General features: G+C 37.3%; 2 protein-coding genes across 3 annotated transcripts in view; one reads left to right on the top strand and one right to left on the bottom strand.

Moving 5' to 3' along the window:
* LOC308064753 (dermatan-sulfate epimerase) overlaps positions 1 to 25,649 on the bottom strand; it is a 197,325-nt gene that overhangs the window by 148,229 nt on the left and 23,447 nt on the right. The window lies entirely within an intron of this gene.
* Positions 7,755 to 25,649, top strand: part of COL10A1 (collagen type X alpha 1 chain) — a 28,536-nt gene continuing 10,641 nt past the window's right edge. Inside the window, exons 1-2 of one of the 2 annotated variants that reach the window (XM_080389712.1) lie at positions 7,755 to 23,566; positions 24,153 to 24,306. In XM_080389712.1, the coding sequence (XP_080245838.1) occupies positions 24,168 to 24,306 (139 nt within the window). In that variant the 5' untranslated portion in view covers positions 7,755 to 23,566; positions 24,153 to 24,167. Of the gene's footprint in view, positions 24,307 to 25,649 lie in introns of both variants that reach the window. The other variant, XM_080389713.1, reaches the window with a different exon arrangement.

The following is a 25,649-nucleotide window of genomic DNA, read 5'->3' on the forward strand; positions in this document are numbered from 1 at the left end:
CAATTTATGCATTAAGCATTACAAATTAAAAGCTATTTGCAGACCAGTGGACCTGCCATGTTTTGTGGACTTAAGTCCTCAGGCAAACAACTGCATTGCACCTTCAGAAAAACCAGCATCCTCCCAGGCTAAACTCAAACCACTGTTAATAATTTAAATATTTTCTCCATCCTCAGTGTTAATGCGAAATTTTACTCTTTTTCTTGCACAAACTGCTAAGTAAACAAAATAGGTTTATAGAAGAGGGTAAGTTCAAATAGTTCTACCTGTAACAGCCATCTGCCAATGCTATCTTACATTCTCAACTAGAAAAAATAAGCTTTCTCTACTACCACATGAAGAAGTTCCATATTTCCATACTTTAAGTTCAAATAAATAAGTAGCACTGTTCCTCCTTGCCCACTTTAAAATGTTTTAATAGACTTTTCAACTAACTTGGCACTGTTCACCTCTCGTACCACGTCTCCTTAGAGGTCCTGCAGCCAAAGTAAACATGTTGTGTTTCATGAGCCAGTTTGGAAAGAGAAATTTACTAGTTGACCATATGTAACTAAGTTGGAAAGGCTAAATTAGTGATGGGGCAGTATTTCTTAGTCTTTTGTCACCTTTTCCAGGTTAAGGTTGCCCTCCTTACTCTCTCACTATAAATACACATACATACATATAAAATTTAATTTGCTTTTAGCAAGAGAAAATGAAGACCATATGAAATAACGAAACTGAGCCACAAGCTTCCCAGCCTTTCACAATAATATTTAGAAGAAAAAGGGTTTCAGGGAAAAAAAAATATTAGAAAGTTTTCCTAACAAGAGATTTTTTTAATTGAAAAGTGCTTTTTAAAAAGAAACCCAGATTTTAAAACATTGAGATTTCTTTCCATTTGTAGGGTACAGAGGGAATTTAGTTACTGAGGAGTACAATGACATTTTCCAACAGCTCACTTCATCAACTGCGTCCCTTTTATCTCCATTCACATAAAAACAGTCACATCTTGCATATAACTGCTTCCACTGTGCTTTCAAGGCATAACAGCTCATCGCTAACATTGTGTTAGTAGCACTGTAAATCAATATTCTGCATTTCCCTTAGACTATTTTGGAAGCTTTAACTAATCCATGACAGGATAAAAACTATGCATAGATGGACTGGAAATTCATAGATTGAACCAGGTATTAAGTTGTAGCAGCACTAAACAATTTGGACACTGCTTCTTTTTTTTTTTTTCTTTTTTTTTTTTTTTTAATCAATAGTTACTTTGGGCAAATCCATACGCTACTGAATTAAGTCAGGCTATATAAAACACTTAATTGTAGTCAATGTTGCAAGTATCAAAGCTGTGGTTGGTCCTCAAACAAGGCACATTTATAGTGTTTTCTGTTCTTCCACATTTTTTGATGTATAACTACCTATTTATCTAACTGCAACATCTAGAAAAAGTAAAAAAGCCTTCAGGACTGATTAGCTTTAATTTATATATATATTTTAAAAACGCTCATCAAATTTACTTTTGAGTCCCCAAAGTTGTCTTTTATAATAGTGCTGGCTGATTTAATAGTAGATGCTACTTCTCCTAATCCATGTTTAGAGGCTACTTCTGCCATAAATCAGCCCCAAAACATTGCTTCTATCAGTACAGCATCAAACATTTTTAAAAGATAAATTAAACTGCCTTCTGTGACTCTTGACCTTCTTTATGGAGGGGGAAAAAAAGCACCATCATATTAATCAAAACGATAATTGTTCTCTGAATCACGTGAGCAGTTTGTGCGATTATATGGGGCTGTTCATGTGCCGTAAACAGAACATGTTCAGCTGAATCAGTAACTAAAAGCATGAGTCAACTTTTGAGCTAAAGAAGGTGGCTCTTATACTATTATCTAGACTAGCTTTTTTAGGAGACAAAGACTAATGCTACCTAATGTCACTTACACAAATATTTAGCTGTTCACATTGTCTAGTGTGTAAAGCAGGGCTTTTGGTATATCTGCGTTTCCAGAATACTAACACAGACCACACCTATTTAAAAAGAGGAAAGCAACAGCTCTAGAGTTCTTCTTGGGGATGAGATTCTGATTTTTTTTGTTTGTTTGTTTGTTTTGATTGGGTTTTTTTGTTAGATAGAAAACAAATCAACCAAACAAAACCAATGTGAGCCATGAAGGCTGTGGTAAAATCTTTGTTGATATAAACAAAGCATTTATTTTCTATATAGAAGGGGACCTTTAATTCATAAGGACTCCTATCCTCTTTTCAGTCTTTACTGTTTGTAAAAACTGCAGTAGCTCTGATTTCTCAGCAAAAAGTATTTCATATATAAGGGTAACCACAACAGATGTTCTCTGCTAAAAGGAAAATATCTGCTTTTCCAATGGGTTTGTAAGTATTTATCTTTCACTTTCTTTAAAATTGTTCAATCATCAAGTGAAGTTCTAGGAATGCAGTATAACAGACACCAAAGCTCTTCTCTCTAGATCCACTGCTTCACAGTGTACCCCACAATTGCTTGTGTGTATTTGTTACAAACCTTACCATTTGCCACATACCAACTACCATATTTTGCAGTTCAGAATGAAAAAATTCTTCAGTTCAAAATCGTAAGCGCGCACACAATAGCATTTCCAGACTCCCCGCTCATCCAGCTCCAAAGCTGCTTTCCCCTAAGTGTCCAACAGAGAACTGCTGCGTGGAGGAGGCTCCTGCCAATTCCCAGTTTTGTATGCTCTGGCATTTTGACGGAAATAGTTTGGTGTAAAAGTAAAACTTCTTTTCCCTTTCCAGCAGCATTCTTTTTCCACTCTTCTCATATTCTGTAATGGCACAACTATTCTTTTTGCTGTAATTTGATCATTTAATTTTAGGTGACCAGAACTGGCAGTTCTACACAATCTGTTGGACACAGCAGAGGTATCTACACTGGCAGGTACAAACAGAGTCTGCTTACACCCTGGGCTGGCTACATACAAAGCAGTGGTGGCCTGGAAACAGCTGCATTAGCATGGATGCCCCCTCACTAACAGATGTATCAGTGCTCTGGTGCTGCACCATTCTAGGATGATCAGGTAGCTTCCAGTTGAGGCCAGCTTCACATCCAGCTGGATTCCACAGTATCGCAAGAGTGGTACCAGCTGTACAGACATGTCCTCAGAGGCCCAAATATCAAAAAGCAGAATTTGCTTTGTGTAGCTGGCTAGAGGCATGAAATATGCTGAGGAGCATCCTCCTGTAAAGCTGCTGCTGCTAGAGAAGAGGCAGCCTCCCAATAACTCAAATGGAAGTACAATAAATCTAACAGGGTCAACTACACATTAGCAATGGAGAGGTGCTGTAGCACTTGTGAAGAGTTAATAATGACAGCGAGAGGAAAAGTACAACCTGCTACCATGGTCTCAAATAGAAATTGGTGTCCCAAGTTTATTTGTGTGCATTTGGCAAGTCACAGAAAGGGTTTTATATCCACTCTTCTGGCCAAAAAGAACAACAACAACCAACCCAAAACAAAAACAAAAAAACCCAGATGTTTTGGTGCCTCTCAGTAGAACTTGCCAGATGCAAATTCAGTCATGCATCTGTCGACAGAAACACTGAAATCCTTCATGTAAGTCATGTAGGCTTTGGGCTTGCCAGGCTTAACAGCATTCCTTTATTGACTTGTACTTGCTGCCACAGCCTTATTTCAACCTTAACCTTTCCTATTTTAACTCATTTTCCAGCTTGAAAGATACACTTCAGACTAATTTAGCAGACTATCCTAATAGGAAACTTTTGACAAGGGCAGGACCTTTGTCAATATGGACAAAGTCAGGAACCAACAGACTCTACTGACAGATGCAGGGAGCCAGTCTAGACATTTGCTTTGGTGAATAGTATGGTTGGTCATTCTCCTCCCCATCATTTGCAAAGGGGGCAAGTTCTAGTGTGTGGAGCCTGAAACAATTGTGAAACTGCTTGTAATTTTGCTTTTGGAAACAACCCTGTTTTAAAGCATAATGAATGAGTTAACTGAGGTCTATAAATAAAAGTATTAATAATTCTCAAAAGATGATTACATTGTTTAAAACTGTTTTGGAAAAAAAGGAAAAAGACACTTGAAAAAGCAAGGATTTAGATGCACCTAAGGGTAAAGTCTCAAGAATAGTTCAAGGAATGTTCCTTCTTTGATAAGGAAAAAGTGCTCCTCTTTCTTTTGAATTTGCAGGTAAATGTATTTAATAGATTTTTTACAAAGTTTTGCTACAGCTTACCTAGCTCTGATAGTTATCTCTGCGATGTCAATTAGTGTAACAGTTGAATTTTTAAGTCAGGAACTAGTTGATCTCTATGTAACTTCATAATTTTGTCTAGATTATTTTTTAGATCATTTTTCCAAAACTAATGATTATTTTGTAGTAAAAAAATTATGATTTTTATATGTGGCCTAAAAATGGTGTTGGAAACAAATACTGAGAATTAGTCGATGCTAGGCAACTTTTTATCTCCATATACGCAGAAGTTGTCTTTTACCAAAAAGCATATTTTTAGAGTTTATTTGTGCAAATCTATTGTCCAATTTGTACACTTAAACACAGTTTATGTTGATATAGACAGGTATATATTAACAGCAATACATGTGCTGTATCAAAGAGACAGAATATATATCATACCCAAACAAGAGAAGACAGGATAAAATTCAAAAGAAAAAGAAAGATATGAAAATGGAACCACTGAACTGATTTTTAAAGCAGTATTTGAGAAAGAGTGAAAAGTGTTCTCTGAACACTAAACTAAGAAAAATCAAGTTCCTTTGCAGCTATAGGACAGAATGTGTGACTGAAGTAGCCAGCTTAGATTCTCCAAAATCAAAAGGAGGACATATAGTTTTACAAAGATCAGATCTCCTTGCATCCTAAAATGGTATTCCACAATACTCAAATGCAGAATTCACATCTAAAAGTAAAAAAAACCCACCCACCCAAAAAAAAACCAAACAAAAAAACCCCACAAACCAAAAAAACTTCCTGCCAACCATTTGACAGATGTGATAACTAACCATCTAAAGAGAGCTCCCCTATGTGGTGTGAAGTAAGAATTCTCCTCCTGAGAATCAGGAGCAGTGTGTGAAGCAACCGGAGCAACCCACAGCTAAATAAACGCTACGGTGTTACGTCCTTAAAGATATGCTTTGGACAGAAACATAAGCTCCTGGGCAAGCTTCTCTGGCTTGTGTTATGACAGTTGGATTGAATTATTGTAATGACCCAGTCTGGCCTTAACCACTGGAAATATTTAAAATTATGTTTTGCTCAAGGGAGAATAAGCTGGAGACACATGTCAAGACTCCAGAGAATTATTGGGAAACCTGGTAGTGATTTCTCTGATAGCAAGAAGGCTCTTGTGTCTCAGAGTTTAAATAAAATTGAAGAAAACAAGTGACTGAGTAACTGCAAGAAGAAACCTAAAACGAGTGGCATTTCATAAAAATATCTGTATTTGTTTCCCGCTGGAAGAAGCTCCTGTCAAGTTCACAAACATAAACAAAAAGTGCCCTGAATTCCAAAGCTGACCTGATCAAACAGACAGCATTCTTGGGCTGTCATCACAGCAGAAACATTTCATCACAAGCTTGAGTCACTCTGCAGCTTCGCAGAGCTAAGAGGCAGGTTTTTCTTTTGTGTGTATACAAGCAAAATGAATGGGAAATCTAAAACTTTATTTTTACCAAGTATACCCAGGCTAGCACTCAAACGCAGATGACCTTCAGTTCTGCTGAATGGGAAACATGCTATTTAAGATGAGACAGACTGAAAATTCTGCTCTCAGACAGCATGACAGAAATGATAATAATAAAATTAGAAAATCCAAAACTTTCACCTGGAATAGATGGTGGTTGCTTCTGAATTTTCAGGATTGCTGGCTTTTGTCTCAGGTTGCATTTTTACAGGAACACATTTTAAAGTGAGTCAATGGACAGACCAGCACCTTTGGCTGTCTAAATGCTAAATACTGAGTTTTGGATATAGTTTTTGAAGAAGTGTAAAATATGACCTAAACTATGTGCTAGTTAAATTATTCTATTTAAAAACAGTGATTCTGTCAATATGGTCAGGCAATTTGCAGCAAGAATATAGTGTGCAATGCAGCAGTTTCTTGCTATCTAAAGCCTTTATTCTACCCAACTTCAAAAATTTATTTCCTTCTCTGGGCCTCGTTTCTCAAAAAAAGACTCTTACTCTACTGATGCTGCTTGGCTCCAAGGAGCTCCTGCTTGATAATGCATGAGTATCAAGAGCTGACAACAAGGAGAAGCAACAAATTCTTCCACCCATACCATGCTGAATGGCACAGATAGAACATAGTAAATAGTGTGAGGAAGCATCAAATGTACAGAGAAGCAGACAGCAAAGCTAAAGGTATGGAAGATGGAAAGAAATGCATAGAAAGAATCACTGAAAGACAGAGATAAGCCTTCATTTCTAAAATTCATTGCTTGCATGTTTGATGTATGAGATGTGTAGCGTTCACATTTCTAGGTAAAAGACACCCACTTCCATCAGACCAGAGAGTCTTCAGGAGAAGAAATCCTGCAGCTCTAAAGAGATTAAAACCACGTTCTGATGTGCTGTTGGAAAGAGGACAGCCTCAAAGCAAAACAGGTTTCCTTTGTTGGTTTCTTATGATTTGCCATTTAGCCTTTTGCAAACTTTGGAAAGCAACTTTCAAGAACTAACAGGTTGAGGAAAAAACTAGCAGTAGAGGAAAGGGAAAAGGAGGTATTCTTAAAATTTATTATTTTAATACTAATTATATTCCACTACACCCCCAACCCCCCAAAATTTACAAAAGAACACGAATCAACAAGATCCACTGATATACTGCTGTGAAGTATATTCATATCAACATAAGATTTTTTTTACAGTGAGAACAATCATACACTGGAACAACCTCCCCAGGGACATGGTAGTGTCACAATCACTGGAGGTTTTCAAGACGCAATTGGACAGGGTGCTAGATTATCTCATCTAGGCTTCCCTTCCCATGAAAGGTTGGACCAGATGATCTTTTGAAGTCCCTTCCAAGCTGTGCTGTTCTATGGTTGTATGATTCTATTGAATTCTATGACTCCATATCAGAAAGTTCTGCTGCTGCAATGTGTCCTTATGCTCCTATGCTCCTTAAACAAACAGGTGAAGAATCAGCATGGATCATAGATATGGCAGCATTTGTTTATACAAGTGTTTATATACTTGTTAAATGCCATTTAAGTTACTTTGCTTAACAGAACATTTCTGAAATAATGTCTTACACTGTGCAGCAACACTGAAGTTTGCAGTACAAACAAGATGTTATGCAAACATTTTCTGGCTCCCTGAATATTTCATGGTTTTCAGCAGTAATCCAGCTTTGTCAGAAGCAGAATAGAAAGCTGCTTTTAATCTGGTCCAATCCATAGCATGGGAATTAGATAAACATGCTGGGGAGTGAGACACATGCTTTAAGAATTCACAAGTGACCAAAATGGGTCCAATCAAAACATCTGCCTATTCTACTATACTGCCTTAAACAGCTGCCATAAGCGATGCTGAGGGGGAGGTAAGACAGGGAAAGAACATAACACCGAAGTCCAAAAAAATAAAATTACTCCCCCATCTTCCACTGCCTAACTGTTCTAAATAACAGTTCTTCGGCTGTCATCAATTTCAATATTTCAATATCAATATCAACATCAATATCAATATTTCAATAAATAACATAAATAACTGCCTAACTGTTCTAACTATAATACAAATGTGTTCAACTGTATGATCTTATCTTCCTCCATCAATGAAGGTACTTGCAACTGCATTTTAGGAAGGTTTGACTAAAATGTGGACAGCATCTGGTGTGTTTTAGTCCTTTTGGGTGGTTCTGCCTAGAGGGAGCAGAAGCCATTCGTCATCAGTGGGTGCTAAGGTCCAGATGCAAAGAGAGATGCAGGAATCACAGAGCATTCAGTCCTGCAATTCACTGAATAACAGACAGCGTGAGACACTTAAGGATGGATTTATAACTGGCAGTATACAGAGTGCCACAATGCCTCAGTCTGCCACCTGGAGAAAGGCGTGTATCTGAAATCTTATCTCCAGCCTCATCCTGAGGACAGCATTTAGTTGCCTCTGTAAAAGTGGTATTCAGAACATGGAAGTGCCTGTCCCCTAGGATTGAGGCTATCTGTGGCATGGGCTTGAGTCTCATTGCCTAAATGGAGGTAATTTTGTGAGTACTTCAAGCACCTACAAAATTTAAGTCAAAATGTGTGATGCCTAAGAAGGCAGCAGTTTTTAAAGCCATTGGTTTTATTGATCTGAGACGGCACTCTCTGCAATAGCGACACCTACTCAAATCCCTTTCAGTATTTTATTTTCCAGTAGAAACTAAACTACACTTTGCTTTCAGAATTAAGAACTTCAGTGCTTAGAGAAATTGATAAAGCCTGCACAGTGAGTTTAGTTTATGAGAATGGGTCTAAAAATTCTGTCAGCATGCACTCTTTTCTTACCTTCTCATAGCCTGACTGAACTAGAGTAGATTCTGTCTCTCATTTTTCTTCCACTTCTACCATCTATTGCTGATCACCAAAAACCCCTGCCCTTGGAGTGACTCCCATTCTGCTCTACTCTGCCCCCCCGACACTGGCTCCTTCCTGACTGCAAGGGGAATAAAATATATCCCTAATTTTCTGAATTACAGCTCGTGTCTGACAACCCAGGCTTCCCAGATGACTGTAGCACACAGTAATCCCAAGGCCTCCAAGAGAGGATCTACAGTTTAGCTGACCTGTGTAACAAAATTTCCTGAAAGCTTTGTGTTTACTGTATATAACATCATGACTGCACTGCACAGTATGGGGGCAGTAAGGCCAAATCTCTCTGGGCAGCGTTGGACCTGTGGGCTGCCTATAGTAAGCTAAAAGACAACAGTACGAACCGAGCACGCTGATATACGAACATCTGTACTTTGATTTACCATTTTAGCTACTGCCATTGAAACAGCAGTGGTCATGCCTACCTGTGTGTGTGTGTATAAGCATGCCATTGTCATCCAGGATTCCTGGCATGAGGGCAATAAGAAAATCTGGAGGTCTATATAATACTGGAAATCTCCAATACCTGCCTAGCCACAATATTGAGGGGAAGCAAAGCGCAGGGGAAAAAAAAACCCAACAAAACAAAACCAAACCAAACCCCCAAAAATAACCACAGAAAAAGGGTTATCTGATAGTTGTATTCCGATTACTTTGAGGTAAAGCCAAAGAATGATCACCTACACATACACACAGAGTTTTAAAACTTTTATCCTCTCTCTGTATTTACATATTGTAATGACCAAGCAGTTTCCAAAAGCACATTACAATTCCCCCAAAAGATGCACTCTAGAAGATATACTGATATTCCTAACTATATTTATAGTTCTTTACAGATTATTCTGATATACATACATATAGGAGGATACAAGATTAACAGTTCAATCAGCTCCAAAACATAGAATATATTATAAGCACTTTGTCCTCATACTGAAGGACAATAACTAAAATTCAGAGCAAACATTCTGTACTAAAGCAAACAAGTGCCAGACCTTGGGAAAACACAATTCAAAAAACCAGTTCTTAACAACTTTGCCGTCATTTTTTTTTTTTTTTTACTTCAAAAGTAAAAAACATTGTTCTTCAGGAAGAGCCAGGAACATTGCAATACCAATCTTTAAAAGGTTCTCCAGATGCAAGCTTCATAAATGATTGGGAGGAAGAAAAGAAGAAGCCCCATTGGGAAGAGATGACCTGAAGCTGGCGTACTTGTGAATTTAAACTTTTCCAAAGTACTAGTTTCTTACTCTTAGGAGCTGTTTGGCAAGAGGTTCTTAGAGGAAGCAAATATCAGTAAGGAGAGAGAATGCAGAGACAATAAATGACTATGCTTTCAATTACAGAAATATAAAAGACACATAGAGGACATGTATGAAATATTTGTATTCTTGGCTTTTTTTCTTGTGAAGATTTCATTTTAATTTATAGTCATTTAGTCTTAACACACAGCACTTCCAACATCAGTTTCTGTAGATTAAACAGCTTTTAATAATAATATTAAATATTATGTCTGTAATAGCAATAATAATTAGTAAAGACTGCAAAAGTCTATTTCCTCAAAACAAAAAAAAAATGGTGCCCTGGATTATAAAATCATAAGAGAAAAGAGTCTGACCATTAAAATAATTACCCAACGTTATAACATTGTTTTTTTCGTCTCTAGTGGAAAATGTGAGGTTTCCTCAAGATTAGGTTTTCAGATAATTAAAACATTGTCAAATTTTCACCAGTCCAACTTCAATTTCTTATACGCTGGGCTTTTGCTTTTTCAGAAAAATTTGTTTAAAACTGTTTTCCATTCATTAATAAAACTATCAGGAAAAAAATGTTTCTTCCCTAGCTCTGTGCATCCATCTTGCAAAGCAGCTTCAATTCCTTCATTCTTTCCATAGGTTTGGAATTTGTCACATATTGGTGTAATGTGCAAATATCTATTATGCCACTGTCATGAAATTCTATACAATTATTACAGATTTCAGATTGCATTTGCACAATAAAAACTTATTACAGTTTGGCAGCTAAATGCTCCTCAAGACCTCACATCTACTTCACTGCTTAACAGACTACATTCTGAAAGAAACAGACTTTCTTTTGGAAGAGACAGTAACAGAGTATAACTGCCTCTGCTTTCTCCTCCAAGCACAAGAACAGAAACTTGAGATGCCTCTTATGTGCCTTCCAGGCATGTGGCACAAGGCATAGATGCAGAAGTAAGGAAAGTACTGTGCTGTAGGCATACAGGGAGCTGGTAGACTTTTGATGGGCCATCAACCTGATTGCAGAAACTCAGAACTAGGTTCTTAGACTCTATAAACTCATTTTCTGTTAAATAGAGATTTGGGCCATATATATCCTTTAAAAAGCCATCAGAGATTTTATCCACATTTGCATAAACCAGTGTAGATCCCATTGCCAAAAAAAAAAAAAACCCAAACCAAAAAAACCTAGTATTTTACTTTTCACTGTCCAGTCATCTTAAATGTAACATGATGCCATCAAACCTTGGTGGCAAGTTGTTTGTTGAGACTTGGGCAGCACTACAGTCTTTTCCTGACCATAAGTAAAACCGAGGACTAAAAAATGTTTTGTTTCAGTAGACATTTTAGATGTAGGCCATAAAATAAATCCAAACACAATATGTAGTCTTGTTAACTATCACTTTTTTTGCAGTTGTATGCATGTAAATATTCAAAATAACTGCCCACAGCTAGTAGACACAAATAAGCATGTGCATCTATGCACTTAGGTGTCATATTGGTCCTTCATGTAACCTAGGAATGAAGGACTCCCAAGGATAGCATGTTAATAACTCAGGAGAGAGGCTTCTCCCAGGGCTCTGAACAAACAGCCCAAGGCAGTTTTCCATCAGAACAGTCAGATGGTAGTGTGACCCACACTATCTTTCAGGAGAAGGACAGTTTGAAAATACTGAAATGTTAACTTGCTCTCTACTCTTGAGGTTGCAGAAGTGACCTCTCAACTGAGACAGATATTCTGATCCTTTACCTCTATGGCTGTTTTTGACTTTCCATTCTCAAAAGACCAAGATTTTGAGATCCCATGAGATCATTAAGACCTAACTGGGAGATTATAGATAATATCACTGTGACAACTTTAATAAAATTCTCTAGAAACTACAGATTGTGTTTTTAGATAATATGAACCTTTACAGAGAAGTCTTTCTCGGCTTCTAAAAGATGATCCAGTAGAAATTCAGGTATTCCAAAGCAGTTTTAGAAAGAACATGACAAAAATATGTCCATTACCCCCTCTAAGTTTGTGAGGTAACGCAATGCAAAAGTTTGTCTTATCTTTGTTTTTGCATTTTTGATCCCTAAAAACTGTAAAAGGTATTAAAATTATCCTATACTACTATTAAATAATTTAAGGTTGCCCACAGATTATTCCACATATCAAAGAAATTCTGCTCATGCTCCTGCCAGCTCTTGGTTTCCCAGCAGTGTTGACACTCCCTACATGACTAGCCTAAATATATTTTCCCTTAAAGTACCTTCAAACTATTGGTGCACAAACAAACAAAAAAACCTGTTCTAAATAACATGAGTGTCTCTGACACAGAGTACCGCATGAAGGCCTCAGAGGGAGAAATCTGCCAGAAACAGCATAGTTCACATAAACATCCTGCGGTCATCAGCACAGCCCAAGGTGGAATCCAACACTGAAACCCAATACAATTTATGTACACAGGACATACCAGAAAAGATCTGGATTTAGACAGGTATAAAAAGGAACAAGGAGGAGAATATGCTAGTAATGTTAATTTTACTTTTACTTACTAATAGGTAGGTAAACAAATACATCCCACCATAGGTCTATAGACATAGGAAGTCTATTTTCTGAAACAATAATCTCTCTCTGAATAAACTAACATGCATTCTTGGTGACCTAATACTTCAACAGACAAACAGTGTTATGTTTAGATCCTGAAAAAATGAGAATGTTTAAAGATGCTCAGCTTTATATAAAAATATTTCAAGCTGGTAAATGAAAAGGTTTCAATCATAAACCCAAATTCCAAATGTCATTTCTGTAACTTCTAGTGAATTTGCAGATGGATCTTTTGTGTATAAGGATCCTTTTTGATGCTACTGCATCTGAATTGAATACAGAAGTCTATTTCTCACTTATCCCAAAACTGTGAAGTACCTTTAAAAAAAAAAAAAAAAAACATCCAAAAAAGCTAGCAAGCAGAATAAAATTGCAAATATAAAGACAGAATTTTGCCTTGCTTCTAGTGCAGAATCAGACAACTAAATACTAATTGGATAAGCCATGGCAATAAGGCAGTATTGAATCGACTCTACCAGGTTTAACGATAAATGATGTGATGTAAGTAGCATGGACAAAATGTATCAAGCAAACTGTAGAAACCGTATCAAATAACAGCATTCATTTTAGCCCTATCTTCCCAGATTCCACACTTTTAAGTTGAAAAATATTTTTTTTTATGCGTAACATGGCAAGCTGTCTCAGAACATTCAGGGTTTACATGTATCCTGCCTTCTTTTTTACATGTTAAAATGTCCTCCTAATAATTTATGATACTTTTTTCCTCTGCAGACAAGTAGTTATAGCAGCTTTCAAACTGGAATCTACAGCTTGTGGGAGGCCAAATCTTTGCACCATTTGAATAGTCTGGAATATGTGCTAGGGAAGACAGGCGCTTGCTTAAGTAATACCCCTCTTCACTTCTGTCTGAGGTGAATCTGTAAAGAACTCCAGGATACTTGGAGTAGATGTTCACTACAGATCTTGATCAGTTCTCATGCTCTTATATTTCAATGTCATAGCGGCAACATTTAAAGACATTTCCCAGCCAGGAAACATACATTAAAAAACCCAAAACATTTTAAAGATCTAATCAGAAACATGGAACTAAGGCAATTTGGACAACAGACTTCCTTTGCCAGAGGTTTTCTAAAGTTGACTTTCAAGCTCTGTAAGGACCTGCTAAATCCATTCAGTAGCGAGAACAAAATGAAACAAATACAGTTTCATACTCAGAGTATAGTGAGTTTCAAACCTCAGTCACAACAGTATAATGTATAGCAAAATGAGTACACCCATGAGCATGCCTCAGATGCAAACGCACAGTACACAATCCCAGACTGGTTGTAGATGGAGACTGCTCATTCCCACTACACCTTGGAGCACAGTGCAAGCTAACCACAAAGCATTTACCCTGTCTGTCCCTCTGGTTTTCCAGCAGCTCAACACAGGTTCCAGCCAGCTAAGTATGGTAAAACTTCTTCATCTTTTCAGTACTAAGGTCCAACAGCCTGTATACAGCCAGAAAGGCTGGGTTCAGGCCCAGGATAAGGCACGTACTCTTAAGATGGTTTAATTTCCAACTCAGCAGTACCCAAACATCATTTGTTTCTCTTGAATTTGTGTATTATATAGGCTTACATTCACCTAGTATGGTGAACTGCTCAAAGGTCTTCCCATTTCATTAAAAGTTTGATCAGAAAACAGATGACCTGAGCACCAGGAGTTGCCATGTCCTCCCTCCTTTGATCTTTTGTTACTAAAAGAAACCCACAGGTTCTACAAGAATTTCTCAAGAAAGATGTTGCATGACAGAACCATAAAAATCAGACTCCACATCACAATCTGGATATATGTGACACAATATCACAATCAGATAAATGACTCCTTCCCTCCATACACCATTTCCTATCCTATAGGACTCTCTCATCCCCCCTTCAAGTTCCTAACTCTTTATCCTGGTTATTGCAGATTGGTGGAAGACTTATTCCACTCCAGACCTGCAGCAATACCTGCATGTCAGAAAATCTTCCTTAAAATCTGGCAGCAGCTTTCTGCTGTAGCATATGTCATCGTCAGTAGCTGCTGACAGCAGAGCAGCCTCCTCCTTGCTTATGGACTATGAGTTGTTTAACAAAAGGAGTCCCACAAACTTTACCTTTGTCCACATCCCTAGCTAAGTTACTACCAAAAAACCACTGGCTTATTGGTTGCAGATCTCACAGAATAAAATGTCTCACTTGTTAACGAATCAGATGGGGACCTGACATTTGTGGATTCAGTTCCCTGCCTCACAACTTCTCTGATCTAGTAAATCCATTAAGACTTAAACACATCCACATTACAGCACTTTAACCACATACAGTCAAGCAGGCATTACCTTTCCATAGCTATATTCTTAAGCTGTGATAATTACAAAGTCAAAGGTGCGGTCAATTTACTGTGAATGTCCAGAAAGGTTTAAAGGCTTTAGTGGAACCTGCACACCTAAATCCAAGAGCAACACACTCAAAATCTCAAAGCACTTAATTTTTGCTTGCAAAGTTATCCACTTCTACTTCTGTATGCAGCAGAAACACATCAGGTTTATCCATTAACCCTGTGGAGATCCTTGCTTATATCTCACCATCAATGGGTGCAGAAGTCATCGAACATCACCTACAGCAGGAGTTCAGTTTTTGGTTCTGCCATTTTCTACAGTAACAGCAGGATCAGAAAGTATCACCACTGGAAACAAGCTGACAGTTTGGTCAGGTTGTCTGTCATGAGTTTAGCAGTCCCTGTCCTTCCCTGGTATCTGGATATTTTTTTGTATCAATAGTTTGGGAAGTATTTATCTGCTCCACATAAGAACCACTTTTATATAACTATCTTTCAGTCCTCAAGCCTTTGAATATGAGAGCCTACTGGTTAAAGTACTATAAAAAAACATCCTTCACATTCATGTGATTTTTCTCCTATTAAATGCAGGAGACATTGAAGTTTGTACATTTGAATCAGGTAATACAGTAAGTGCCACCTATAAAATTTTGCAGCCCTGATGCATTTTCTGTAATAATAAAAAGCAGCCACTTCATTAGCGCTTTATTACAAGCAGGTAATTATGACTCCCCTTTATGACAATATAATGCTTGTAAAAATCCAATCTCAGCTAAGTGAAACTAAACCCAGTCCTATTAATGATCACAAGGAACAATTAGGCTCCATGGACTCAAACTTACTTTGCATAAGGGAGAGAGTATAGAAAGTTTATATAGAATCATAGAACCGTTTACGTCGAAAAAGACCTTTAAAATCATCAAGTCCAACTGTTAACCCAGCACTGCCAAGTCCACCACTAAACCACTGCCTTAAATGCCACATCTACAAGTCTTTTAAATACCTCCAGAGAAGAAGACTCTACCACTTCCCTGGGAAGCCTGTTCCAACGCTTGACAGCCCTTTTGGTGAAGAAATTTTTCTTAATATCCAGTCTAAACTTGATGAGTTTACACACAACATGAGGCCATTTCTTCTTGTCCTATAGCTTACTACTTGGGAGATGAGACAAGACACCCACCTCACTACAACCTCCTTTCAGGTAGTTTTAACAAGTGGTAAGGTCTCCCCTGATGTTCCTTTTCTCCAGGCTAAACAACCCCAGTTCCCTCAGCCACTCCTCACAAGACCTGCATCCACCATATGCCTATCCACTGACAGAACTTTCCTAAGTTTCAATTTAAATAAATGAAGACAGCAATATTTAAAATACCAGTTTTAAAAAAACAAATAAATCCCTTATTTTTAAAGTGAACTCAGACAACTTTTATTTGTTCTGGCTGTAAAAGTCTGGATCTTCACTCACCCCCCCACCCCCCAACCTCTGGCACATGTTTTTAAACATGAATGTTTAAAAAACAGCTCTGTGCCAATTGTCCAAACCACAGCAGGTAGTAAGGTCAATGAATGAGACTATTCAGCTCGCTGACTACCTGCTCCAGTGGGTACACTTGAAAAAGCAGCTCAGTTACACCTATTTTTCACCAAGTATTTGGAAGATTCCCCTAATTATGGAATACCTGAGGAAGCTGCTTGAACTTTTTCACCTTTTGGAAAGTAGGAGTGGTTCCTACATTCTTTTACCATGTCTTCTACAGTATTCACTGTGGTCCAGGGAGTCTGCAGAAACCTTGTGCTCAGCAGGCACATAGGTAAAACAAGGTATTAAATAATCTAATAAAAGTCACATAAAAATAAAAAAATAATTAAAAAAGCCACAAAACTACTCCCCCCCAGGAAAATATGACTATTTAGCTTTTTTACATTTTTATGTGAATGCTTTTTAAACTGTTAGATATCAGGTTTTTAAACATCAGGCACTTACTAAAAAAGAAAGAACACTTGCAGCAATCTTTAAAGACCAACTGTATATTTCAGGTGTTGAAAAATAATTTAACACATTCTGTGAAATGATCTGGACCTATGGAAAACAAGCCTCCCTCCTTCCATCACTCCCAGGAAAGTCTGATTGCATTTTACTCCCAATCAAATTCTTACGTTTAGCTTACAGGAAAGCTTCATAAACCACTGTATTGACACAACTGAGAGTGCAGTGAACATCAGGCAGAAGGCTTAAAATGAGCATCTCCAGGCAGAAGGAACTGGAATTCTCTTCACCTGGTTATGTTTAAGCAGCTCCAGAAACAGTTTTGTGGAACCCCCTCATCAAAATCCAAGGTCACATTTTCGTACTAGCTTAGGTTACTCAGTGGTCAGGCCTCCTGAAAATTTTTCTTCCTAAACTGTGTACAAAGTTAACTGGATAATGCTGCTCCTCCCCTCCATCAGGAAGGCACAAGTCCTGCCATCACCTGCATGTTTACACCTTCAAACAGATCTAGTGAAAATCCAAAACTTTAAATATATGAACATGTAGAGGAATGAAGCTGGGTTAATTAATATTAATAACATACAGCTGTGGGCTGGCTTCAGGGGTGGTGGGTTGGCTGATGTAGATACAGTGCAGCTGTGGCTGGTTCTGTTAAGGGGTTGGGCAGCCAAGAGGAAAAAGCAGAGAGAAGAGTGAGAACGTGCCCTGGATGAGGAGAAGGCAGCAGAGGGACTGGCATGAAGAGAATGATGGTATGAGATGTTGCAGCTTGATAGTTTTGAGAGTGCTGCGACATGAACACTTAAACTACTTAACTAGAAAAGCATTTCTGAGAGAAAGGATTAATATCAACATATAAAACCAGCTTTGTCTTCTCCATGTCTTGGAAATTGATCAGTTTTCATTTACAGCCAGACATCTGATAGGAGTTTCAAATTAATGCATTAATTTAAACAATATTTGTTGTTTTTACTTTCAGAGGCAAGGGAGGGAGGAATAAAAATGAGGGAGGAATAGACAGGCCAGCAACATACCCAAGGTACTGCAAAACATCCTTCCTAACACCAGTACTTCTGTTTTGTATCTTCTACTCTAGTCTCATAAATTCTCTAAGATGGGTGGAAATTATTTTATCTTTATAGAAGCATAATGAAATGGGGCCACAAAAAATGTAGTGTTGTTAGAAAGCATTATGCAATAATACTATCTGACTGTGGAATGTATAAACAGAAACTCATGTCAGAATCAGAGCTTTCTCTATAGCCTATGTGGAACACTTTTCCTGAGGTTTCAGCGTAGTCATTCAGTGCCTCTGCAAGTTAACACAGTCAGAATACAACTACAGATATTTAACTTGGTGTCATCTATTTAAATATACTGCTATACTAAGTAGAGCTCCTATGATCAACAGTTATCTGAGCTGAACAGCACAAACTGGTCAGCAGTCAGTTTTGCAGTGCCAGAATAAATACAGACCATCTTTCCATTACTACTTGAAAGTAGGACATTTATTCAACCACAATTACAAGTGTTAAAAGTATAAGGACTTTAAATCTATAAAAAGACTAGTACGGGACTGTAGGAGTAAACAGTTTCCTTTGTTTTGTTTAAAGAGAGAATTTTTTATTGTACCTCAAAATATTTAGATAGATAGGATTACACAGCCCTGCAGATTACTTCAACAAGCCTCTATTGATTTCAAAAGATGACATGCATTCTGAAACGCAAAAGAAATCTTATTTATTTTGCAATTAGCAAGGTAAGTATCTTCTTCACCAAGGTATTTTCTAGTCCCATGCAGTCTAAGTGGTTAGTGTTGGAACAGAAAATACCCTCCATGTAAATACAAAGTACCAACAATTACAAAACAAAAGCAAAGCCAACTTAAAACCCCCCAAAAACCACCCCCCGGATTTCCCACAGGTATTGAATTCATAATTTTTTCTCCTTCCTACTACTTTGGGTTCATTTGACTGTCAGCAATAAGCAGCTGCAAAACCTCTGTATTAGTCTCCCCCATTACAGTACAGTGGAACACGTTTCTTTGCACTTCCACTGAGGGCTTACCTGTCCACTAACACAGGAGCATGCAAACACTCTTCACCATAGCGTGACAGAAAGAAAGAGAGGACAGTTTTAAAATACGGAGTTGAGATGATTTAGGAGCTTCCAGAGTGTCATAAAGTGCACCACAGACTAGGAAACCCAATTACTCCTTTAATTTCATGGCAGGCTTTCAAACACTTTTTAGAAATTCCTGAGTGCCTTTCTTTGAGAACTTAAAATTGGAGACTGGAGAATTTCTTCACCAGAGATGGTGCTACAAGCTATTATGGTCATACGTATATTGTCATATACATATATATTGTCATATACATATTATTTTGCATATATTTTGCAAAGTGGAACCTACCATGAGTTTTGGGTATAAGCACTTTAATAGAGGAAAACTTTTCACACACTAAGGTTAAGTCTTCAAAGGTTACTTCATGCAGATAACAAAACTGGAACCAACAACATCAGAAAGCACTAGTCATAAATACTGAGCCAGAGACAGCAAAATAATTGTGTTGTCTTAACTGTGTTAATAATTGTGTTGAGATTTTCAGTCATCAATAAAAAGCTACTCCAAATGTTTCAGACTACTTTTTAAACTACAGGAAAAATCTCCCTCCAATGCATTCCCGTCCCTTTCTTCACAGCTGAGATTACCCAGCCAAACAAAAGGAGTAAACAACACCCACCAGGTTCCTTGAGTACCATATTTTAACATAAATAGTAATTATAAAGTACAAAAATGTCAGGATTAAGATTAAAAGCCAATTATTAAAAATAAGACAAATTCCGAGTTAAAGCTGTAAATTATTACTTTCAAAGGACTCACAGTTCTTTTCCTCAGCATCAGTTACATATTTAGCCAGTTTCCAACTACTACAAGGACCTAGCCCAGTCTTTCTCTGAGTTTTGCTTCTCTTCTTCCCTTTTTTTGGGGTATGTATGTGTGAGGGTGGTGATAGGGTGGGTGACAGGGAGTGGTTGCTTGTTTTATTAAAATTTATGCTTAATAAATACGTTCCATACTTTGCCCTTGGAAGTAGTTACTTATTGTGGGACTCATTCAAGTCACTTTGAAACTTGCAGGAGTGCAGTGAAAGTCAGTTCCCATTTCCCAAATCATGATATCACTACCATGTCACTCATACCGACTCTGTGGGAATAAGACACTGAAGCAACAAGGGGGGGTTGGAAAGCACGCGTGAGCGCTTGCTTTCCAACAACATTCAACAGCGAACTGGAAATTCAGTCAGCAAATACGATCAAACACTGCTGCTGCTGCAAACGGCATTAAAGACACTGTGATTCCAGTACCTATTTCAAATGGTCCAAAGAAACTATTCTGAGTCTTTTTATTGCAACTAAGCTTAGGACTTCAGCTATTACATCACTGTAGCACCTACCACGGCTACCTCTACATGGGAAGAAGCTGCCAGTACATAACTAAAAAGCATGTTTTGTAATGGTGCAATGGATCAAATGTTATTCCTCACTATTACAGTAGTAGGACGGGGAGCATGAGGGAGCAAAGACACCTCCCTTTGTAAGCAAAAACAACTTTCTGAATGCATAACTATAAAACAAAAACATCTGAATGTCTATACTTTGAAAACAAGAAAGGTTATTTGCATACCTGTTTAAAAACATGCTGTTACTATAACCAGGTATATACAAGTATGTCTACTGCATGTATTTTTGCACATGCAAAATATACCGAAGGCTGCCTTTTATATGCACGCTTAGAGCTAAATATGTGCTAGTGCTCTGCCAATAGGAAATATGCACAGCAACAGGGAAAACATAAAAAAGCAGTGAACTCCAGTTCTCAGTTTCCCATACCCACAAAAAACAAAACCTCAAACCAAACAAGTAGCATAAGATAGCACAATAGAGTGGAGCTCAGGTTAAACACAAGGACAACAGGTTTGCCTTTTGAGCCCACAATCATCCCTGTTTACAGAAACACATAGAGATTATTCACTTTCCTGCCCAGAAGGAGCCAAAGCAGGAAGCGAGGCTGCTGGGTAAATATCAGTGTACATTATTGGTGCTTTTGTAATGTAAGTGTGCCTGCTTTGGGGGTATTTATGAATTAGGCTAGAAATTAGCATGAACCTGTGTGTGCACAAAACTGTCGCCTGCTGTTCTTAACCAAATATTGTCAAATTAGCAACAACCACACTTCCCACTGAGGGCTGTATATTTAAATGTTTTAAAATCAAAAGCTATTTTTAGATTTATGTGAACCAAAAAAAGGGGTTGGAGTTGCATTTCTTCAAGGAGGAAATAAACTCTATGCCCATACATTTGCTGCCTCTGTCAAAAGCAAATGACCGGATGCTTACTTGAATTTATAGATACTAATTTTTAAATGAAACACCTTGAGAAGTTACACAAACAACTTGAGGACAAACCTTCCTTCTCCAAAATATTAAAAAGGAACCGAATGCACGTATGGGAGGTAAAAATGCTATCTCAGACATGCAAACATTCTCTGAAAACCACTGACCAGATTGGGCATGCAAGCTTAATGGAAAAAGCAGCCTTCAGTCTGAAGACCCCTGCAGCAGAAAAGGTTTATTTACAAAAATGGAACATACTGCTCTTTAGAGGATGCCTAGGAAGAAGAAGAGAAGAAAAGAACTGTTCAACAATACATTAAATAAATTATTGCAGCAGCCTTTAAGTCACAACATTAATACAGCCCTCTAGTAAGCAAAGGTATCAGCACAATTGTAAGCAAAATAGACTTGATGGTCCATTGGTCTCTTTCAGTACAGTAACTTGTGTTCTAGGATATTTGCCATAATACATAAAAGCCAAAAAAGTTGAAGAGTGTGGAATTAAACAAAGACACAAAGCAGGTAAAATTCAGCCCACATTAACCTGTCATTCCACGGGATAGCCACACAGTTCTGAGCTACCAGCTCAGTCTTTTGGTTGGAACAGTAACAGGTGTCCCTTCTGTAGCTACCGTGCATGAGAACAGTAATGCATGTTATTTATTCATATTCCTATAACATAACACGCTAGTACCCTTTCCTGATTACAGTATTTCTACAATTGGTATTAGGATACAGATGCATACATGTTCTTCTGCATAGTTATTGTTTGTACCTCACCAAAAAGCTCCTCAGACAGCTTCCATAAATGTAATAAATAACCTTGAAAAATAAATACATGCTCATTTCATCAGCACTATAACTTGTAGAACATGCTCAACTTCCTTTAGTAACAACACATATAAATTATCTCTGTTTTTCAACCAGTTTTTGGTGCAAGGGAAACAAAGAATTTCAAACACATCCAAAAAAACCTGCAAGACTGAATACCATATAAAAATGTCAAAAAAGTTTGCAATTAGCAGAAGAATTTTAATACATAAATAATTTATATGCAGGGATTTTCACTGAGAATGATTGATAAAAGTACACTAATATTTTGTTCTCTCTTATTCTGCCCTTTGATCTTAAATGATGTTTCAGCATCCCAAACAATTTAAGGGTTGAAAATTACAATTTAGTACTGAACATAAATCAAAGTGACGCTGAAACACTGTAAGATTCCATTATTTATTAAAAAAAAGAAGTCACAATGTGTGGATTAAGTCCATTAATCAAGACTGGTTTAACAAACTAACGGCTATAACTGGTTTATAATCTGAAGAAAAAAAAAAAAGAAAAAAAAAAGAGAGATAAGCTGTAATCAAGTTTGATCCACCAGCAGTAAACCAGCAGCAATTTAAATTTACTAAACTGAAACCATTTAACAGGAAACACATGCATTTAGAAGTACAGCAATAGCTGCATTTGATTGAACAAACCTTAAAAAAAAGTTAATTGCTGACAGCAGAAAAGCTAAAAAAAGCTCCATCAGCCCCAAATAAGCCTGTATAACGTTTGCAAATTTAAACAGTATGAATTTCAATGTATTTGTTACAACTAGACACAATGAAGTTCTCATTGTGTCAGGTAAGCTTGCATTTCAAGAATTCCTAATGCCGAAACATTACTGGCAGAATACATCATATACATAGTACTGTGCCTCCAGCATCAAAACAGAAGTCTAGAAATATAATGTGAAACTAAGAATCACCTAAAATAACTACTTAAAAGTTCAGGTTCTCACAAAACTCTCTTATTAACAAGTTAATTGATTTCAAGTTCTCTACTCATATCCCAACGAAGAATTACTCACATAAGTAGTCTCTACAGACTTCAGAGGGGTTATTCCTGAAAGTAACAGCTCACCATAGTTCAAAATGTATAGTTCTTCCCTTAAAACATTACAAAGAAATCCAAATGAAACACTTAGAATTACTCATCTTATTTAAATTCATTATTTTTTTTCTCCAATGTTATCCTTCTTAGTTCTAAAAGCTCTAAAAAAAGAGGGGTCATAAAATTTTAGAAAATAAAAGCTATAAGCAATACAATTCCATCAACAATTAAGAAATCTAAGGGAAGAAAAAAACCCACAACCAACCCCAAAACCCCGTTAACAGGACCTAGGATGACCGCCCAAAATAGCTTCCCCCACCCCTAAAAAACACACATAGACACACAGATAATTACTGCTTACTGATTTTTGGGGAGGAGCTTATGACCAGCAGTCACCCAACTAGGGGGAAAATCGTATAAATACTCAAGGGTTACACTTGAAATCATCAGCTTCTGCTCACTCACCAGTGGCAAAAGAACTCCTCAGTAGAGGTTTCACTGCTCTACCACTCTGCATTGGAGCTCTGCAACATTTTGGTATGTTATGATTTCATTTCATTCTATTTGGTTTTGAAGGTAACTTCTATAGGATACATGTCTTCTGACTGGGGAGGGAAGGGGGTTGATATTTAAGGGCCAGTAATAACATCCTTACTGCCACCAGGGCTATTTAAAAGGCTACAGATGAAAGCCTGGCTTCAAGCAAGGCAATGTGAGATTTTTGCCACTGATGCTGAAGGAGCCAGGATATCGTGCTTCATTTCATGAGTTTTGATACATGCAACTCCGAACTTACGTTTGGAGCTCTGGTGTAACTAGGAAAATAATCACTGTTTCTGAAGACAGTGGTTTTAAATATGCTGGCATCCATTTAAAATTACTCTTTTCCTAAGAGTGAGACTATTAACTTTAGGCTACCTATACAAGATTCTAGCATTCAAAGTGATAGGAATACCGATTCCTTTTTTCTTAGAGGATTTTTCACAACTAGTGAAAGCAGGAGGAAGTAAGCACAAATAACGTTACTTTTAATACCGATACTTTAAGAAAACTCATTCATACACCAGAAACAGAACTGAACAGCTCTTCTTTATAACAAACTTTTCCTCCCCTTTTAACACAGAACGGATTTGGAAACATGCATTTACAAATAACCTTACTGTTGCCATTTTGTCTGAACATTGTCCATGGTAGCGATGGATATTTTTCTGAGCGATATCAGAAACAATCCAGCATCAAGGGGCCACATTTTCTACCATACAATGTAAAGAGTCAAGGTAAGTATATTATTATTATTATTATTTTTAATAACACAATTGTTCCTAGTGGGTCAATACATGACAAAAGCTCTTTGTTTACACTACTTTTCACAGTATTCAACTTTCACTAGCAGTTAAGTTTTATTAAAATAATGTCACCACTGCAGAAAGAACTGGCAGTGGTTCTGGCAGTTGCCTCCTATTTACAAAGATGCACACTTGTCACAAAGTTTTTTTACACCATCATCACTAAAAGCATATAAAGCAGAAACAAAATCACTGCTACAGATCTGATCTTCAGCAGTGGGAATAATAGAACGTGATTGTGTACATAATTATGTACAACCTGCTAGTTATCAGATTTCTTGATTAAACACAGGGGTTTCTAACAATAGACCTGTCATCTACAATATTCAGAAAGAACTGTTACATATTCTGTCATTTTATCTCTACTCAAAACAGACTGTAGCTGTGAATTTAAACATATATCTGGTACACATGGCCAAATGAAGACCTGTTTGAAGTCTAGAAAGGCAAAATAAATTTATATCCAGTTGTAAAAAATGTGGCAAACCTCTACACAGTTTTTTCATAAGTGATTTAAGCTTATACTTATCAGACAAATCTCATAGTAATATAACAATTCTAGCTTTATTATAAAAAGTACTCTTAATTTCATAAATCAGTCCTATGGCAGATTGTATAGGCCATACAGAACTGCAATGCTATACATTGTGACATCTTATTTCTGGGTATCCTCTCCGATCTTGGAAATGAAATGGGTAGCTATACCCAGTGTTTGAAACTATTTGACCTCTGTATTTTTTTTTCCATACTTAGACTAAAGCCTTAAAAAAAAAAAAACAAAAACCAACCAAACTTGAAATCAAAACTTCTAACTTCCTAGGTACTGGTTTTATTTCATGAATTGTCCCCCAAAGTATGATCAGCAGTCTATTTGTTTTAGTGATGATAATTTTGAAGAGAACTGAATCTTCCTTAAAACCATCCCCCCCCCCCCCCCCTTAATTTCTTTCAGACATCACAGATTATTCAGAATAGCTTTCACCTTTGCTGTGTCTCATCTACTTTTAGTTGTAATCATCATATTTGGACAGAAATTAGGAAACTGAATGAGGGACTTCAGAAAATAGCATTTGCAAATAAGCTTCTCTTCAGCAGAAAGAGGACATTTTAGGCTACATCTGCACTAGAAAATAGGGTAGCACAACAGAAGTAGATCTGGAAAGCAGAAGAGTTGCTGCTCAGAACATTGCATCCACATTACATTCATTTAGGAGGTTTCCTTTCAGAATAGCTCTAGTCTGATCCTATGGACTGGATGCCCATGAACAGCACAC

Source organism: Falco punctatus, assembly GCF_963210335.1.
Source record: "Falco punctatus genome assembly, chromosome: 5".
NCBI lineage: Eukaryota > Metazoa > Chordata > Aves > Falconiformes > Falconidae > Falco > Falco punctatus.